Raw genomic sequence first — 19001 nt, 5'->3', positions numbered from 1 at the left:
TCGGGGGGCTCCGGGCGGCCGTCGGAGGGCTCGGGGGGCTCCGGGTGGCCGTGACGGTCGCTCACTGTCGCGACAGGGGAGCTGATCGGACACACGGACAGGATCTCCGGGTTCGCCTTCTGCCACTGCCCCGGGCACGGCGGGCTCTGCGCCAGCAGCTCGGACGATGGAAGCGTCAGAATCTGGGACAGCGGGACCCTGTCGCCGGTGCTGGAGTACAGCCTGCACCAGGTGGGGACACGGGCAGGGCCTCGCGGGTGTTTCAGGGCTCAAAGCAGGCGAGGCTGCTCAGCCCAAAAGTGAATTTCAAACCCGCTGTGGTTAATCCTGTTTGCGCTCCCGGGCGCTCTTTGTGCGCAGCCCGCGGCGCTGTTCATCCCCGTAATGAGCTGCTGCTTCACCCAGCTCGCCTAAAATGATCTCAGCAAATTGCTGTGGCCACAGGACAGAGTAAATGTGTATTTAAAGAGTTACTGCAGCTCGGGAGTGCCCATCAGCAGCTCCATCCATCCTCTAAAACCTGAATGAACAGAGGCACCCAGGGACAAACCGAAGTGCTGCTGGGCACTGCTCTCAGATGATTTCCTGCTGTTACTCTGTGTGTTTAGGTGGCAGTAAAACAGCTCTAAACCTTTCAAATGCTCTTTCTTCAGAATGCCATCTCAGCACTGCACTGGTCCCCTCTTGTGAAAGATCTGATTGTGACCGGTGATGAGAAAGGTGTCATTGTTTGTTACTGGCACAACAGAAATGACAGCCAGCAGTTCTTCCCAGAGCCCAGGACAGTTTTCTGCCTCACCTGTTCTCCTCATCATGAAAACCTGGTGGCCATTGGGTAAATGCTCATTATTTAATGTTTTGTTTTCCTTGTGTTTTGTTTTCCGCTCATCTTCTGCAAGAATTTAACGGTGAGGTTTTGCTACATGGTTGAAATGTAAATTTTAAGAGGTCTTGGTGGTTGTTCTTTTAGTTTTGGAGTAAAACAAATTAGAAATAACATTTAGAGTAAAACAAATTAGAAATAACATTTGGAATTTTGGAGTAAAACAAATTAGAAATAACATTTAGATTTGATAAACTTGCAAAGGGAAAGAAATCTGTAAAGGTATAATGGTCCAGCCTGGCTTCTCTGGAATAGGGTAATAATGACCCTGGAAGGAGCTTGTAAATCACCTTGGATATTATTCCACAAGCATCCAAGAATCCCTCCATTAATTTAAATCTCTGCTTTCAGCTACAAGGATGGCATGGTGGTGATAATTGATATCAGCAGGGAGAGAGAAGTCGTGCACCGGCTGAGAGGCCACGAGGATGAAATCCATGGTCTGGCCTGGTGCCCTGTGCCTGGGGAGGAGAGGTTACCTGCTTGGCAGGATGAGCTCCAGGGTAGGTGAACATGATTAACAACTTGTGGAGTAATTTGTAGTTCAGGTAAATGTCCTTCTAGAGGACTGAATTTTTTACAGAAGCTTAGTAATTAGCTAAGCAAGTGATAAGTTCAACAAAATCTGTTCTGGTACAAATCAGTATAATTTTCAGCTCATTTTTTATGAAGCTTTGATTTTTAAAGCGCAGTAACATGACTTCCATGGTGTTCAGCAGCTCCTTCAGAAGAGGGCAAGGTTCCAAATGGGGAGGTGACACAGGACACAGCCACAAGGAAAGGTTGTTACCTGGCCTCTGGAAGCAAGGATCAAACCATTCGAATATGGAGCTGTACCAGAGGCAGGAGTAAGTAAGAGATAAACAATAACAAGGTGTGGAATAACTCCTGAACTGCAATTTGCCTTTGTGTGCTGAAAGCATGGGGAATGTAATTAAAGCTGCAGATTCACAGGACTCCTCTGTCTGTTTGTCTAGGTTTGAAAAGACAGGTGTCCTCTGAGGAAGGCAGGAACTTCCCTTGAAATGGAAAATGCAAAGCCCCTCCCTCTGAATTATTATAATTTTGAAATTAAGGGGGCTCTCGGGCAAAGATATGGGAGTAGGAATAACAGTTCTTTATTAGGAAAAAAATAAAAATGCAGTGATACAAAACAACACTGATAGAGTCAGAACATGACCTGACACCCTGTGGGTCAGGGTGTTGGTGGCAGTCCTATTAAATGGTGGCTCAGCCCTCCTGCAGTGCCACCTGTGGTTCTGGTGGAGCATGGATCCTGTATGAGGGTGGAGTTTTACTCTGAATGTGGTCCAGTGGTGGTGGAGATGGGCCTGGTCTTCCTCTGGGAATGCAGTGGAAAAGGCTGCTGTAGTTTTCCAAACCTCGGATTGTATCCAGGTAGGAATGCTTGGCTCCTCCCCCTGGGTGGAGGATCTCCCAATGGGATGATGGAATTTTAGCAGCCATGCAGTGACACTCACTGGCCCATTAACAGAAGATATTTCCCAGAGGAAGGATTGGTTGTGGAAGAGATAAAGAAAACTGCCCAATTAACTGAGGATAACTGCTCCACCTCTAACAGATGGTGATAGGATACACACTCAGCCACACGAGTGCATTTGATGCACAATTGATACATGAGTGCACAATTCTTGCATTTCCACCCTAAGACACTGAGAATTTGCGTGTGTGAGGTGCAGTGATGGCTCCTGGTCCTGCAGGTGTGATGACTCTGAAGCTGCCACCCACCAAGAGGAGAGGAGGGGCCGTGGACCCGGCGGTCAAGGAGCGCATCTGGCTGACGGTGCACTGGCCTGCTGGCCACCCCTCAGACATCCTGTCCAGTGCCTTTGGGTGAGTGGGACACCCAGCAACAGCTGCAGAGTCACTTGTTCCTGCTGAAGAAGTGCTGAGTAGAAAACACTCCCCCCTTCTTCCCTCCTTTGCAGTGTTATAGGAGAAAACGGGCCAAGAGTTAGAGTTCAGACTTTGAGAAAGTTACTGTTTGTCCCATAATTTGGCCAATAATCTGAGTATTGACTGCTAATAGCACTAATTGTGGTTTTGCCCATCTATTGGGACAAAATAGCAGTTTTCAGGTGGAGTTTGGGTGTGTGGCTTTTTACAGATGTCTGCAGAATCTATTACTCCTGTAGACTTGCGGTATATTTGTCATATAGTCTGTATAGGGCCTGGGTTGTTCTGAAGTGAAAAATTTAAATAAATTTCAATTTTGCAGAGGAGAACTGCTTCTTTGGAATTTGACCCAGCCTGGCAAACGCAAATGGACTCTTCTGGGATCCTCAGAAGGACAAAACCATTCCCGAATTGTGTTCAATCTCAGCTCTGTGAAGCACCAAGACAGAGAGCTCCTTTTTTCCATTTCAATGGACAGAGATGTAAGAACCATTTAAAAATTAGCATAGGAATGCCTCTACACTGCAGTTTGCCTGAGTGAGACTAACCCTTCTAGGGCCACGGTTTTTCTCTTGAAATGGGTTCATTTTATAACATCATTTTCTACGATTTGTTCTGAGCACAGGTTGTGTTTGTTTATGTTAGTTTATAAACTCAGTCTCTTACCATGGTGGAGTGAATGCTTATGACATTCTCGACTTGAATAGTAAGCATTTAATGAAAGGTTTTCCACTTCTTTTCCTCTATATTTCACTTTTTAAAAGCCTGTTTTTTTTCTTAAAATAATTTAATTGTAGAAAGTAATGCATCTATTTTTATGGGGTTTTTTTAATCTTTGGTCTTCTACTGGCAGCAGATTGTCTCCTGTTTTGAAATTAGGAGAGAAACTTAGTAAAATAAATTCATTATGTCCATTCCAGTCTTGCAGCTACTGCAGCCCTGTCTGTGACGTGGAATCCATGGGTGCAGATCACATCCTGCCAAGCCTTGCATTTCACCCTTTGTTTCTTCATTTCACTTCTGCTTTGTTTTTCCTTCTCCCGTCAATCACTCTGTATTTAACCATTCCTCATCCCTCAAATATTCTTCAGGTGAAATGCTGGGATCTGTCCACTCTGGATTGCAGCTGGACCATGCCCTCCCTTGGGGGGTTTGTCTACAGCCTTGCCTTCTCCCCCGTGGACACAGGCTGCCTCGCCATCGGGGTCGGGGACAGCATGATCCGAGTCTGGAATACTCTGTCCATCAACAACATCTATGATGTTAAAACCTTCTGGCAAAGCATAAAGTCCAAGGTTACAGCAGTAAGTGTTGGACTCCTTTTTTTCCCCCCCTTATCCTTTTCACTCCTTTTTTTTCAAGTATGTTTTTCACTCTGAAGGTTTGTCCCAACTAAAATGAGATAAAGCCATGTTCATTTCATACTCAATTCTTTCTGTGGTCAATACATTTTAGAATCTGACAAGAAGTTTTTAGACCTATTTACAATCCTAGAAGCTTGCATTTACATCTAGTGGAAATAAGCTGAAGTCCAGCTGCCTGTTATGTTACTTTTTCACTTTTATCCTCCTTCCTTGCTTCACCCATGGTTGCCCTTGCTCTGCTAGGAAGTTTGACAGATACAAAAAGCCAATACAACCAACATAGGTGTCTTCAGCTGGGGTTTAACCACTGGTTGGTCAAAAGCTACTGCCTGGTAAAATAGCTGGCAGCTATTTCTGTTTTGTAATGTAGCTATCAAATAGAATTTTAATGATTTTAGTCCCTTGCATCTTATTGCATCTTATCCCATCATAACTGCAAGGGGGAAGGCCTTTGATACTCAGAGCAGAGTGGTCAAATCAAGTGGCTGTGGTTGGAAGGGTGGATATAAGGTCCTTGCTCATCAGTTTCAGCATTTTCCTTTTGTTTATTATTTAGCAATAAAGTGCTTGTAACTTAGGTCATTTTGTGTCTCTTTATATTTTTCTTGCAGTTATCCTGGCATCCAACTAAGGAAGGCTCCTTGGCTTTTGGAACAGATGATGGAAAAGTTGGCATATTTGACACCTTGTCCAGCAGGTAAAAAAGTATTTCAAATTCATTAGTGTCAGATCCTGCTGGTGTGGTCTTTCCTGAGGGATACCTTTGCTGTTAGATGAGTAAGATTAAATTCAAATTAGTCAAACAGGTGGATTTTCTCTACATTTTTCATTTGCATCATGTCTGTGAGCTTCTAAGGTGAACTTGCTTTAAGGTAAATTTAAAATGGCATGACCAGTGATCACCTGTGGGAGGACATCAATTACAGGAAGACTTTACCCTGAAGGGCATTTTCAGGGAAGGAGGAGCAGCAGGGAGGGAAAGGTCACCAGGACAGTTATGTTACAATTTTAGTAGTGTCCTGCAGGAGATGTTAAAGAAAGCTTGGTTGAGCCATGGCTTTTAGAACACCTGGTGTCTCAAGTATGTTGCTTTATCTTCTTTTAATTTCCATTTGCTGAAATCTGACTGCCCCTTCTTCTTTATCTCCCTGCCCAGTGCTAAGAACAAACCACCTCAGATCTCCAGCACTTACCACAAGAAGACAGTGTACACATTAGCCTGGGGTCCTCCCACTCCTCCTCTGATTTCTGGTGAGTCTTCCAGCACCTTGTGACAAAGCAGGATGTCCATGCAGAGCACCCAGATGCCAGGAAGCTGCTATTCCCTCCCTTCTTAGGAGAGGAGCCCCATTTGCTTGGTGGCAATCCTTTGGAGCAGCTGAGAAGGTGTTCTGTTTGAGGAACTTTTAACAGTTTTGCAAGGCTACAAACTCTTACAGTTTGTGAATTCTGGTACCTTCAGCAGATGGGTTTGAGTAGTGCCCCACACCTCTGGGCTTGCTTCAGGCTGTTCCAGGTCAGGAACTTCACAGGCTTCCTGCAGCAATTGCATCAAACCAAATACAGATTCCAGAGTTTCTGCCATTTGAACTTTAGCCCTTCTTACACAACTTGGATTTTTTCTTTTGGGGACCAAAATTTAAAGGGAATTTTATTGTTTTTGTGCTATGAGGGATCTGTTGGTACAAATGAGAGCTCCTTTTAGAGGGTTGTACTGTGAGAATTTCCTGCTGCTGGACCACAGGCAATTGAAGGATGTATGTTCCTTTTTGAAATAATTCTTTGATCTATAGTGGGAGAGATTAGTTCTGTGAAGAGTGATGAAGAACAGGGTGTAATTAGCTCTTTTTCTCTGTTGGATAGGAGAAGAAAGTGAACAGCTCTCTGTAACTTTATATAGTTGTGCTGGAGAAGGAATTGTTTTTCAACACAATCCCTGGAAGCTTAATGGAGAAGCAAATGACATCAACAAAGTCATCAGAGACACCAATTCAATCAAAGTGAGTATGAATTTGAGGGGTTTTATGGATTCATAGTAATCACAACAGAGTTTCCATGGCCTTGTAGTTGTAAGTTTCTGATTTTGCCTTTTTGATGTATCTGTAGCAAAAAGCTTGAACCCCTCAGTCTCCACAGATGAACTTCAGTGACACTGACTCAAACTATTTAAAGAGTTTATATGTTTGTGTCTGAAGAGGGTGGTTGGTATTTTTTTCTCCTGGTGTCAACATAGCACATCTTTTTCTGCCATCAGTTGCTTAATTTTCTGCTCTGTGATTTACTTGGGAAAGGTAAATGGGGGGTAGAGTTTGGTTTTAAAACTGTGGGTGGCAAAACAAATTTTTCATTAAAAACAATAATGATTTAGCAGGAGGCTGTTTTCATTTATACTGCAGGCAGTGCAGAGTGGCTGGTGATCACTGAGTATCTTCCCAAGTGTGATCAGTCATTTCTTAGTTGAAAGTATAAAATAAGTGAAGTGGGCTTGATCTTCAGTTCTTTCAAGCCCGCTGGAGTCAGTCCAGGGGTATTGATTTGTATCAGCTGGGTTTTGGCTTCTTCCTTGAGTTAAGACTCTCTAGGGGTTAAGAGAGTAATGTCAGAGGCATTGAAATGATCATATTTAGGAATCTAGTTGTAAATTGTAAGTAGCTTTTTTCTGAATTCAGGGATAATTAAAAATTAACTTTGGTTTCTTTTGAAGTGTGAAAGAATTTGCTTGCAATGTCTGGTGCTTTCCAAGGAGTGTAAGGATATGAAACATCAATATGAAACATCAATGTCCTACTGGAATCCAGACAAAACTTCAAAATATTTCTCAGAACTAAACAACAGCAAAAACCAATCATTGATTCTTGCATCAGTAATTTCAGTCTTAATTGCTCAGATTTATGCCACTGCTACAAAAGCAATGGATACTGTTATGATTTTTCATTTTGCAGACTAATTGCAGCTCTGTCCACTTGCCAGCCTTGCTCTGTTGGATGTATGTGAGAGAGATTTAAGAGGTTTTGGCAATAATTGTGTCTTCTTTCTGCAGCACAAGCTGCCTGCACGCACAGAGGTCAGCTGGAAACCAGATGGCAAACTGCTGGCTCTTGGCAATGAGGATGGGTATGTCCCACTTGTGGGTTCAGGTGGTGTCTGCTGATCTTGACTTCAGTCACTGTGGTGAAGCAAAAGTACTTTTTGTTGCCCTGGTTTGTCTCTGTTCTTTCACTGCTGATGTATTTGAATAATGATAATATAGAATTCCCTGTTGTTATTTTTTGTAGCTGCTCTTGGCATGGAGGATCCTCGTTATCACATTAAATTCTGTTTCAAGGATCCACTCATGGTAGAAATGCACTTTACCTGATCAGTGGAACCAGGGTTTGAGTTGACTCCAGAAAGCACAAACTCAGTTACTCTAATTCACATACTGCAATTCTGCTCGTGCAAGATAACAAAAAAGTTCCCATTTTCACCAACTACTGAAATTCTTACACTGTTCTTCTTACATTTCAGCTCAATTGAAATATTTCAGGCACCAAACCTGAAGTTGCTCTGCACTATCCAGCAGCATCACAAACTGATCAATGCCATTCGTTGGCACCACGAGCACGGGACCCAGCCAGAGCTGAGTTATTTGATAGCTTCAGGCTCCATCAATGCCACCATTTATGTACATAATCTGAAGAGTGTTGTAGGTAACAATTTGCAGATTATATTCCAAATCTTGGCATCTTTTTTTTTGTTTATTTCTGTTTTGTCGTTCTGTCTGTCCTTAATAATTTTTCTTTTTTCTTTCAGAGAACTCTTCAGAAAATCCTTTGACAATAACGGAGCCTTTTCGAACTCTGGCTGGGCACACAGCTAAAATCACAAGTCTTTCTTGGAGTCCCCACCACGAGGGAAGATTGGTGTCTGCTTGCTATGATGGCACTGCAGAGGTATTGTCCAAAGCACCTCAGAATTGTATTTCAAATCATCCATTCCACAGCAAGAGCAAAACTTGTTTTTGTGAGATAAACTATTGAAGTACTGCAAGTTTACCTTTGCTAACCATCTGCTTGTTCTGATATGCAGATTATGTTGTGATTTGTGAATTGATTTCTAAGTCCTGTCATTAAGGTTTTCATGTTAGCATTTTTGGATCCTTAGAAAAGAAAAATATTGTGCAGCTGTATCAATGCAAACAAAGGAAACTCTGCATTTTCTCTATGTGCATGTTGGTGTTTGAAATACCCCTGCAAAATCCCAAAAGACAAGGTCCTACCTGTGCAAATCATGAGAAAATCAGAGTATTAGGTGCAGAAGTGACTTTGAGCAATTGCATTTCTTTCTTGTTGCCCAGGTGTGGGATGTGATGAAGGAGGAGCCACTCTGCAACTACCGAGGGCACCAGGGCCGCCTGCTGAGTGTGCAGTGGTCACCAGTGGAGCCAGACTGTGTTTATACAGGAGCAGATGATTTCTCTGTTCACAAATGGCACATCTCCAAGCAGGAGCACACACGGCCTCCTCAGGGTGAGTGTATTCAGACAGAAGATCTTCCCTGAAGGTGATGCTGGAGCTGAGAATTGGGGAGTTGTCATGTTGAATTCCAAATCTGCCTCTTCCTCTTCAGGAATAAACTGTGTCTGGGTTAAAATTGAGTGATCTTATTTGGAAACTAAATGTTGATCCTGAGATTTGGGCAGTTATTACACTAAATTTTGCACTTTTAAATTTTTCACCTTTTGCACCTAGGCAAAAAGAGTATAGAATTAGAGAAGAAAAGAAGTATACAGCCAAAAGTCAAAGCCAAGAAGAAGAAAAAGCCTGTAGGCAAGAGTCCAGGCAAGCAGGATGCAAATGATGCCATGAATGGAGATGAGAGCATGAAGGAAATGCTGCTGGAGGAAAATGGAGTGTCAGACCATGAAGGAGAAAAAGAAGCTCAGGAGGCAGAGTTGGCTGATAAAGTCTCTGTGACTGGTAATAATCAAATCATCTTAGTTCAGTGTTTCCCAGACTGTTCAGCCCTCAGAGCATCACCAAGTTTAATTTTCATGCAGATTTTCTCATTGTTTCGTTTTATTGAAATTGTCCACTTGAAGGAAACAGGCTCTAGAATGCCTTTTATAATTTTCTAGACTGGTCTGGGACTTAACTGTCTTTAGATAACAAGATTCTGCCCTCATGGACAGAGTTACTGTGTTTGGCTTGAAACAATGTCATTTTTGATCAGCATTCATAAATCTTATAATACTGATGGATCTTCATTGGTGTCTCTTGACATCTCATTTAGTCTTCTGACAATTCTCTGTTTTCTTGATATTTGCTTTCCCTAAAAAGCTGTTAAATTCTGTGGCAAAGCAAAGCTTGGTTTCTGTCTATTTCAAAATTAATGTAACAGAATGTGACTATGTGAATTATTCTGTGTGCATTTCCGTTCATTGCTTTTCCTTTTTTTAAATCCCAGTGTCCAGGGATACATCTTCATCTGCATGTGATTATTCTTCATTCAGCTTGCCAAAGCCTTCTGTGACCCAGAAAGCTGCTCCTGTGAAAAAGGATCCACCTAAAGAGAAACCAAGTTAGTATGTTTCAGGGATTTTTAACAGTCCTGTACCAAGGCAGAGTTCCCCATTCTAGACTCGTTTGACTGCAGCTTCCCTTCCTAATGTGACACCAAATTAATGCCAGAGAAAGAAAAGGGTGCTTTTGAAATAATTTGAGGGGTTCTGCTGTAACTGCAGCAACAGTGACTAAAATTGTCTGATTTTTCAGCTCCTGATGCCTCTCTGAAGAAGAGGAAACCTCGTTCTATTCTGCCCTTCAGCACATTAATGGATCACAGATCAAAAGAAGAATTGCATCAGGACTGCTTGAGGCTGGCTGCATGCCTGAAAACTAAAGGTATCTGTATAAAATTCAAAATACTTAAAGGGTAGGTGCTCTCAAAATCAAGTGTTCAGGGACTTGATTTCAACCACAGCACATTTTTTTAAATCCTCACTTTTATTAAAAAGTGTGACTTGGTGTCATATCAAACTTAGATCTGAGTGTTGACCAGCAAATTGTTAAATCTGCTGTACAGGAAAGAAAGTAGAAGACAGAATTATTTGCCAGTACTTGAGTGGTACAGTGACTTGGCACACTGCTGTTCCCAGCTTTGTGTTAAATCCTAAATATTCATTCTTTTTATCTGGTTTAGATAATGAAGATATGTCCTCTGACCTCAAGGATTGCATCCACCTGGGGCTGTTCACAGACAGGGATTCTCTGCACAAGATGATTGATATGGAAGGTAAGTGGCATAAAGAATATGTCCCCTGTAACTGGTATATTCAAGTAGAAAACAAATGGGGGAAAATGCTTGAGTTTTCTTTACTGTGGATTACAGCCTAGGATTAAGAATGAAGCTCTGTGTTAGAAGAATATACATTTTTTTCCCAGGTAATTTTTACATCTTTCAGATGCAAACCTGCCTTATCTTGAGCTTGAATGATTTCCCTTTTGCCAAGCTATTTTACTGTGACAAATGATGCTGTTGCACTCATGCTGATGGGAAGTGTCTTTGCTTCCAACAGGAAAGCACCACTTGGAGAATGGGCACGCAGAGCTCTTCCAGCAGCTCATGCTGTGGAAAGGAGACATGAAGGGTGTCCTCCAGGCAGCTGCTGAGAGGGGGCAGCTCACAGACCAGCTGGTAGCCATGGCACCCATGGGTAGGTTTGCTCTAGCACCACATGAACTGCTGGGATTGGCTGCCAAGGGTCCCCTCGTTCTGGTGGTTCTGGACAGAAACTCAGAATTAGTCCTTTGTGATATGGTTAGCAGTCCTTACAGCTTGCTGCTGGTTTAAATGTGTTTTTAAGTTACTTTACTGGCAGTGAATGTTCATTGCTTCATTGACTTGTGTTAGGGTGGTTAAGAAATAAAAAACTGACCTGGGGCAGAGAGGTACATATTGAAGAAACCAGTGATGGTATCACCCAGGAATTCTTCCAGTCATAGAACTGCCTCCAATGGTGTTGCCTTCTCTTTTGCAGTTGGATACCAGGCCTGGGTTTGGACAGTGGAAGCCTTTGCCAAGCAGCTGTGTTTTCAGGAGCAATATGTGAAGGCTGCCTCCCATCTCCTGTCCATCCATAAAGTCTATGAGGCTATTGAGCTCCTGAAAGTAAACAATTTTTACAGGTTGCTGTATATTTATGTTTAGCACTTTATCTTGGTTTTTTTGTGGAGTAGAGTGAGCATTTTGGTTCACTCTTTGGTTCACTCTTTTCACTGTCTGGTTTCCCTTGTGTGCATTAGAGAAGCAATTGTAATGGCCAAGGCCAGGCTGAGACCAGAAGATCCAGTTCTGAAGGAGCTCTACACCAGCTGGGCAGCTCTGCTGGAGAAAGATGGCCATTATTCCATGGCTGCCAAATGGTGAGTGCTACTGGGAGAAGACAGAATTGGTTCCATGCCCCAAACAAAGAACGTTCTTGGTTTTGTATCAGTTGAAATCTGTTAACTGGTCTGGTTGTCTGAGGTGCTTTCTGAGCCTGATCTCACAAAATTTCCTCTAATGTAGGTGGGAAGAGGAGCTCCAGAGAGCAGTTTAGAGCAGAAAGTCTAAATGCCATATTGCAGTAAAGCCATCTGTTTCCACTGGAAGTTTTTGGAAACTAGTTTAGCAAGGCTAAGATTGGGTTGTCTACAAAAGCCTTAGCTAATATCCTGGTCATTGGGTTATCCTGCTCCAGCTGGAGTGTTTTAACTTAGTGACTACCAAAATTACTAATACCCCTTGAAATATTTTGGCTGGAGTAGTGTCCTCTGCTTGATGCTGATTTCAGTTCTGGCATTTTTATGGGTATCTCACTTGTGAAAGGATTTGAATGAAACCCAGAGAAATGCAGTAGGGACAAACAGCTGCATATAACCTTTGTGTTTAGTTTTATTGCTCATCCAAGCCATGTGTGGCATGCAGACCACCAGAGATTTCAGTCCTGACTTTGAGGCTGTGTGGCTTTGCATCAGATTCTTCACTATATATGTCTGTAGTAAACTTTGGTAACAAAAAGTGATGAGAGCTCTGAGAACCCATGGAAAATCCAGGGTCATCTTCATTTGTGTATTTGTGCTACTGTGTTGCAGTACAACTTAAAAACTATTTTAGTACCAATCAACTTGTTTTGCTTTTGTCTTTTTCAGTTATTTGGGAGCTTCCTCACCCTATGATGCAGTTAAAGTGTTGTCAAAAAAGGGGGATGTGGCATCTCTTAAAACTGCTGCTGAGCTTGCTCTGATATCTGGGGAGGAGGAGTTGTCAGCAACTTTGTCTTTGAGATGTGCCCAAGACCTGCTGTTATCCAGGAATTGGGTGGGAGCTCAAGAAGTCCTTCAGCAGCATAAAACTTTATTTGTGAGTCTGGTCCTTTCCTTTCCACCTTCTTCAGTGTTGTCTCTCTACAGATTGACATAACCTGGCACCAGTTCCCATTTTTTAATAATCCACAGGTGGTCCTTTGGGCTGGTTTTGCCTCAAAATATTTTTCTAGGAGTATATTGGAATGACCCTATGGAATGGTCATGGTGGGGGGGTTTGTAGACTCTGTGCTTGTTGTTATATGGGAGGTTATAGAGAAAAGTGGGATTCTTTTAAGAAATCTTCTTTCTCTAAGAATCTTTTAAATGTAATACTGATCATGAAAAGGAAGAAATTAAGTATTTGCTATTTATTTTAAAGGAACAAATGAGCCAACTGGAAGTCCAGCTGCTGGAGGCTTAGATTTGAAATGTTTTTGTGGACTGAGAAGCAGGTGGCTACCTTGGCTTGCTCTGAGGTTTCCCTCTGACTTCCCTTAGGCTCTATCACCAAGGAGCTGCTCCCAGGCATGATGTTCTGAAGTCACTCTACCTGCTGTGGTCAGCAAGGGATTGTTTTTATGGTTGCAACAGCTCAGTGCTTTTTTTTTTTCCCTCCTTGTTAAAGGGACAGAGACTGGTTTTCTGCCTGAACGAGCTGCTCTGCAGCTGCCTCAGTGAGAGGAATCCCTGTGAGCGAAAGAGCCCCGTGCCCCCCTGTTACCACAGCTGGGAGCTGAACAGAGAGGCCCCATTTTTGGACATGGTGACACAAGTGTGGCAGAATGTGCTGGGCATGGACACCACTGAAAAAGCCACCTGTGCACAGGAGCAGCTTGGCAGGATTGAGCATCCTCCTTCAACCAGCAACACACACCCAAAGCAGGTAAATGGATTTTGATCTGTGCAGGCACAAATCCTTACTTGGGGATGGGCAGTAAACTCAGCCACTCTGTGGTGTTGCAGCAGTTATTCCCAGGGAGCTGATGTCTGCATTCTGCTGTAGGATGGGGTTTTAGTCTGGGAGAGAGATGATCAGCTGCTGGGACAGCTTTGTGTAGCCACCAGTTTGTTTCTGTGCAGGGTAAGAACTGACACAGGGTGTTGGGATCAGCACTGAGGTCACTGAGATGTGCTGGATGGGAGTGATTGACAGAGCTGAGTAGTCTCAGCAGTGATTCTGTTAGGGGAGGAAGGGCTGCTTGTTGTGAAATTAGTTTGCAAGGTCTGTCCATAGACTGGTGCTCCTGCAGCTCTTCTCTGTGACCACAGTGAGTCACTGCTCCCCCTTCTCATCTGTTTGAAGACACAGGCAAGCACAGTGGCTGATTTTACAGCTCCAGGTGATGTAGAAATGCTGTCTTCTGCATGAAGGAGACTGTATCAATTGCATTGTCACTAAAATTGCTTTTGGTCAAGTCATGTGCTTCTGGGCTCTTCCACAGTTGTCATAAGCTCACACTTTGAAGTAACATTTTTAACTGTGTTCTCTGGTGCTTCCTTTAGGTGCTTTTCCATATCTCCCATGACCTGGCCCTTGCAGCCCTGAGCTGTCACTTGGGTATGTGGGATGAGGCAGTGAAAAGTATTCTTGGGGCTGTGACCCGCAGTTTTGATGCTGGGAATTTCACTCTGATGCAGGAGATTTGCAGTATCATCCTTCCTGAGGGTGAGTCTCTCCTTGTGTCTCTTCTGGCACTGACAGGGCTCTTTCCTGCCAGCACAGCTGTGTCCATTAATGTTCCAAAATCATGTTTGGAAGCAGCAAGACATAGACATGTCTGTGGAAACTTGTGGAATTTGGTTAGTGCAAAGGCCACTGAGCAGTGAAAATTCCTGACTGGGGAAGGAAGCTCAGCTGTGTCACCTGGTGGGAGTGATGTAGGAAACTGAGTGAATTCTCTTCTGTGAGGGAGATACTAGAATGCTGTGTTCATTTCATAGCAACACATACTTCAACTTATCCTCTATTCTTTTAGGTTATGCAGTGCATTTATGTTGTGGCTTGTGATTATGTGACTCTTGTGTTTTGCAGCTTGAGACCAAGGAAGTTTGCTGTAGCTGATAAAAGCATTTTATCTAGAACAGAGTAATTTGTTCACAAAGATGCCAAAAATGTTTTTACTTTCATAGTTTGTGCACTGCTCTGCCAGCATCTGAGTAGATCCCTGATTTGGATTTCCAGGGTTTTCTGGTTCATTTACCAGATCTGCTCATTGTCTTTGGAAAGTTCCATGAACTATTTGTTATCCTTTTCTCATTATTAGGCTGTGATGACCTGAGAGACAAACTGGACAGCACAAACTCTCAGAGCATGGATGCCTGCAGGAGTCTGGAGGGCTTTGTGGCTTACAGACAGCTCTATAACCTGTGGTGGAACTCACCCAAAGTCTCCCTTGGCCTGCAGAAGGCTGTGTTGGGTCCCAGTGTGCAGACAGCTCTTGAGAAGAGCTGTGTTTCAGGTGACCCAGCCCCTGAGGAAACGGTTCAGACTACAGCTGAGATGGATGAAAACCTCTGCAGTACAACTGAAGTTTCCAAGTGTGAGACACAGAGTGACTCAAGAACTGATTCAGTTGATGTGGCAGACAGACAGTCAACACCGAAGGGTTGCCAAGTGCTCCTTTCAGAAGAGATGGCTGCCTTGCAGAACACCCAGAGGGACATAGCTGAGGTCCAGGAGACTTTAGCAGAGATGATCCGCCAGCATCAGCAGCAGAGGAACAATGTCCAGGAAAACACAAATGGAGACAGCCAGGGAAGCAACCTGGACCAGAGTTCAGAGACTGAATCAGACAAACCATGCTCTGACAGCAACCAGATGAATTGGTAAGACTCAGCACAGGAATGAATGTTGAAAAGTGCTGCTTTTTTGTGTGTTTGTGCAGGAAATTTCTTGTTTTGCCTAAACTGCCTCTAATCTCCAGCCCATCACCCAGGAACACTTGAATATACAGCTCAGAAATCTTGCATTTCCCCTGGGCTGAACCACCACATGCATAAGCTCAGTGCAACTGAACAGTTTTGTGATGCATGAGGTGTTGTTACAGTGAATAAACAGGACAGCTTGAGAAAGGGGGGAGGATAATGAAAAGGCTGAGCATGATCTAATAGTTTTCTTTGTTGAATATTGGTTTGGGACTTTGGCAGAACGAGCTAGAGCATAAAACACTCAGCCTGTTCTCTCCTGTGCTCCTTGTCCAGGAGGGAGGCTGCACAGTCACCTAACAAAAGAGTTACTCATGACACCTGCTCTTCTCTTGACAGCAAAGAAGAAGCAAAGCAACCAGTTACACTCCCTGAGCTCACAAAGCAGCTTCTGAAAGCAAAGCAGAAATTAGCTGAATTCCCAGACAATTTAAAGGTAAGTTTTCAGAAGAGCCATTGCAGTTTTGAAAAAAGTCATTCTGTAAGGGCAGCCTTATCACAGAACCCCTTTCATACAGAAAGGAAAGGAACAGTGACATTCCTTGTGATCTTGTGGCAGTTTTGAGAGAGAACTGACACATGGCAGTAGGGGTGGTGTTTTTCTTTCAATTATTATTTTCCCCATGCAATTGGAAAGCAAAGCTAAAGCTACTGGCCTGTATGGATCATCCCATGCATTTTAAGAGTAATCCCTTGCTACTTATATATGAAAAAAATTATAAACAATGAAATCAAAAATTTAAACTATAAAATGGCTTTAATAGATTAGGAACTGTAGAAAGTACACATAACATTCAACAACATGTAACCATGGTGATTGGGCAAGAGTGATAAACCTGGGTAAATGTGAACAGAAAATGCATCTGGCTGTTCTGAGAATGCTACAAAGCAGTGTCTTTAGAGAGCTGCCTGATTATGCTGAACAACTGTAATATAAATTGTAGACATCACCTCGTGGTCCTTTTTTTGCAGGTCTTCCCATTCCCTGACGTGCTGGAGTGCTGCCTGGTGCTCCTTCACCTGGGATCCCAGTGTCCTCCTGAGCTGCAGGAAGAGGCTCTGGCTCTCCTGAGGAAACACGGTGGTGCTGGTGTTTACAAAAAGGCTGGCAGGAGATTCTTGACATGACAGTTGAGACCAAAGTGTCTCCCTTGAGCTGCCTCCAGCTACTGAACACTAAGGCTGCTCTTTCTTCAAGTGAAGGCTTCTTTTGATGGCTGTGGCTGTTACTGATACCAAATGTCAGGTTTATACACATCCACTTGTGCTCATCCACTGATACTTATTTAAGGAGACTGTTAGAAAACTGAAAAGCAGTAGTGAACTGTTATAACTGATTTTCGTATAGTTTTTTTTTTATTTGTTGGACACTATGCTTTTGAAAGCTCTTGCTATTTACATGCAAGAGAAAGTTTTGAGCAGCTGTGTAGTCTTTCAGCAGAGGAGGAAGAGTAGCTGCCCTCAGGAAAATCAATGGTTTCTGTGAGCAAACTGACCCTTAGGCCAGTATTGTTCTTGAAAGCTTTTTGAGTTTATTTTCTCTCCTTTAAATAAAGTCTTCTACAACCATGAATTGGTATTTAATTTGATGTATAGAAATAAGTTCTCTAGAATGGTGCTATTCTAGAAAGTGCCAAAACTAGTCTTGGATTTTGCAGTCTTGAACATGCAGTATTTTGACCAGTCTTACAGCTACTTAAAGGCTTTGTCTGTCGTGTTAGAAAAGGTAACTTCTATGAAGAGCACAAGTGTGCATAAGCCTTAGTGAGCATAGCATCTGTCTTAGTCATTTTTAGAAGCAAGGTTTTAAATGCAGCAAAAGTTGATGGGGGAAAGCGTTCATCCTGAATTTAGAAAGTTTCAAGTACAGTAAAGATTATTGTTTAAGAATTAAAAGGAGGAGTAAGGGATTTTTAGATCAAAAGTTGTTCCAGATTCTTCCAGCCAAAATGCATACTTAAATTCTGACAGATTTCCTGCTTCAAGCTGAGTAAAGCCTCAGAACAACTTCAAGAGCAGCAGGTGAAAGCCAGGGGTTAGACTGAACAACATCACTGATTAAACACATCTACAGAGGCACTGTTGCCACCAATTTGAATTTGCTAAATTCTGTACAAAGCACCTGAAAACCAGGCGGGGGAGCCAGTGCTTCACCAAACTGCCTTCCTGCACTTAGAGCAGGAGCCACTGGAGTTTAGATGAGCAGAAAACTTCACACGCACGTTTGTCCCTTCAAGTGGCCACTGTGCAGTGCAGGAATACTGCTCCAGCGTGAGCTGTGCTGAGAGAGCAGCAGGGAGAGAACACAGCTCTGCCAGAGCTCTTACAGCTCAGCTTTCCTCAGCTACTGTACAATAAGCTCAAAAGACATTTCACTAAATAGTAAAGGAAACAAACTTCAGCATCTTCAGGCATGTATCTCCCAAACTCAGATTCCAAAGCCTCAGTTGTGGAAATTCTAGTGCTTGATGGAAAATCCAAACCAAAGCCTGGTTTAAAAAAATTTATTTTACAAAAAATAAAAACTAGTCTTTACAAACATTTCAAATACCAGCTCTAAACCTCAACTCTTTAATATTGGATTAAGCGTGTTCAAAATGCCAGACAAAGTCTTAAAAATTTTTTAAGTTTGACATGTCCAGAAGGGTTTGTTCTTTTAAGAAATGTCATTACAGAGCTGTTAAAAAAATACTATAGAATGTTTTTCAAAGTCAGAATCCCAAGTTCTTCATCCTCTTAACTACTTTTCAGGTGTTTATAATGAAAAAGACCCAGAAACTCAGGAAAAAAATCAGAAACACTGTTTTACCTGTTAAGCATATTGTAAAATTAGGGGCTGGAGAAGCAGGGGGGAGAAGAGGAATAAATATTTGTCCATGCTGACCTAGTTGTGTTGCATGAGATGAATAAAATGTGTAGGTTTAAGTTGAAGAAAACTGAAGTCATAGCATTGGTCCAATCCCCTGTCAAAGGTGAACTTTTGGGCCTCTGAATGTATTTCCAGAACAGTTCCTTAATACCCGTAAGAACAAAGCTGAGGCTTAGCATGGGTCAAATCAGTAACACAGAGAATTAGAAACTAAGGAGTGCTGATCAAATCAGCTCCATTAATCTCCATTCCCTCTGTTGTTAAAGCAAATCTCTGAATATTTTTAGCTGCAAGGATCATTTTTAATGTCATCTGTTCCCAAACCTCTGCAGTGATCAAAGGGAGCAATTTCCACAGACAGATAAAATAAGCAACACATGAGGTGAAGCTGTCACTCTCACAACATGCAGAAGTTTTAAAATAAGCTTTATAAAACACAAATTGCAAATTTGCGTGCGTGTCTGTGTCCATTTTCACTGCATTTCCCAACCCTCAGCTCTACCCAATACTCTACAGGTAAATCTTCCTTGCAGATTCTGTACAGTAAAAAGAGGAAAAAAACAGAGGTATACACAGTAGATTCTGTCCTTTGCCCTTGGTATTAAAAATATAGCAAACCACAAATGCTGGCATTAGGAAATCAGTCAACTCTTCTGGGTTTCAAAGGAAAATGCAGCTCTTCAGCAAAACTGCAAGGCTTGGGTGCAGCCTGTGTA

General features: G+C 42.7%; 1 protein-coding gene across 1 annotated transcript; it reads left to right on the top strand.

Annotated features, from left to right (window-relative positions):
* Nucleotides 1-54: 54 nt before the first annotated feature.
* On the top strand, nucleotides 55-16989 carry GEMIN5 (gem nuclear organelle associated protein 5; the record flags this gene model as incomplete). Its single annotated transcript, XM_031055202.1, has 27 exons — nucleotides 55-231; nucleotides 654-835; nucleotides 1235-1386; nucleotides 1603-1731; nucleotides 2605-2737; nucleotides 3123-3282; nucleotides 3892-4104; nucleotides 4776-4861; nucleotides 5321-5415; nucleotides 6028-6164; nucleotides 7205-7278; nucleotides 7672-7853; nucleotides 7957-8096; nucleotides 8501-8672; nucleotides 8895-9122; nucleotides 9610-9723; nucleotides 9918-10046; nucleotides 10345-10437; nucleotides 10721-10858; nucleotides 11183-11330; nucleotides 11448-11567; nucleotides 12336-12546; nucleotides 13117-13374; nucleotides 13995-14157; nucleotides 14756-15317; nucleotides 15756-15852; nucleotides 16389-16989. Coding segments are annotated over 27 exons (4449 nt in total), but the record flags the coding sequence as incomplete, so codon positions are not given.
* Between the last annotated feature and the right edge of the window lie 2012 nt (nucleotides 16990-19001).

Source organism: Geospiza fortis, unplaced genomic scaffold (assembly GCF_000277835.1).
Source record: "Geospiza fortis unplaced genomic scaffold, GeoFor_1.0 scaffold55, whole genome shotgun sequence".
NCBI classification, from domain to species: domain Eukaryota; kingdom Metazoa; phylum Chordata; class Aves; order Passeriformes; family Thraupidae; genus Geospiza; species Geospiza fortis.
Note: the sequence above shows the minus strand (reverse complement) of the source record. Positions and strands in the feature narration are given on the sequence as shown.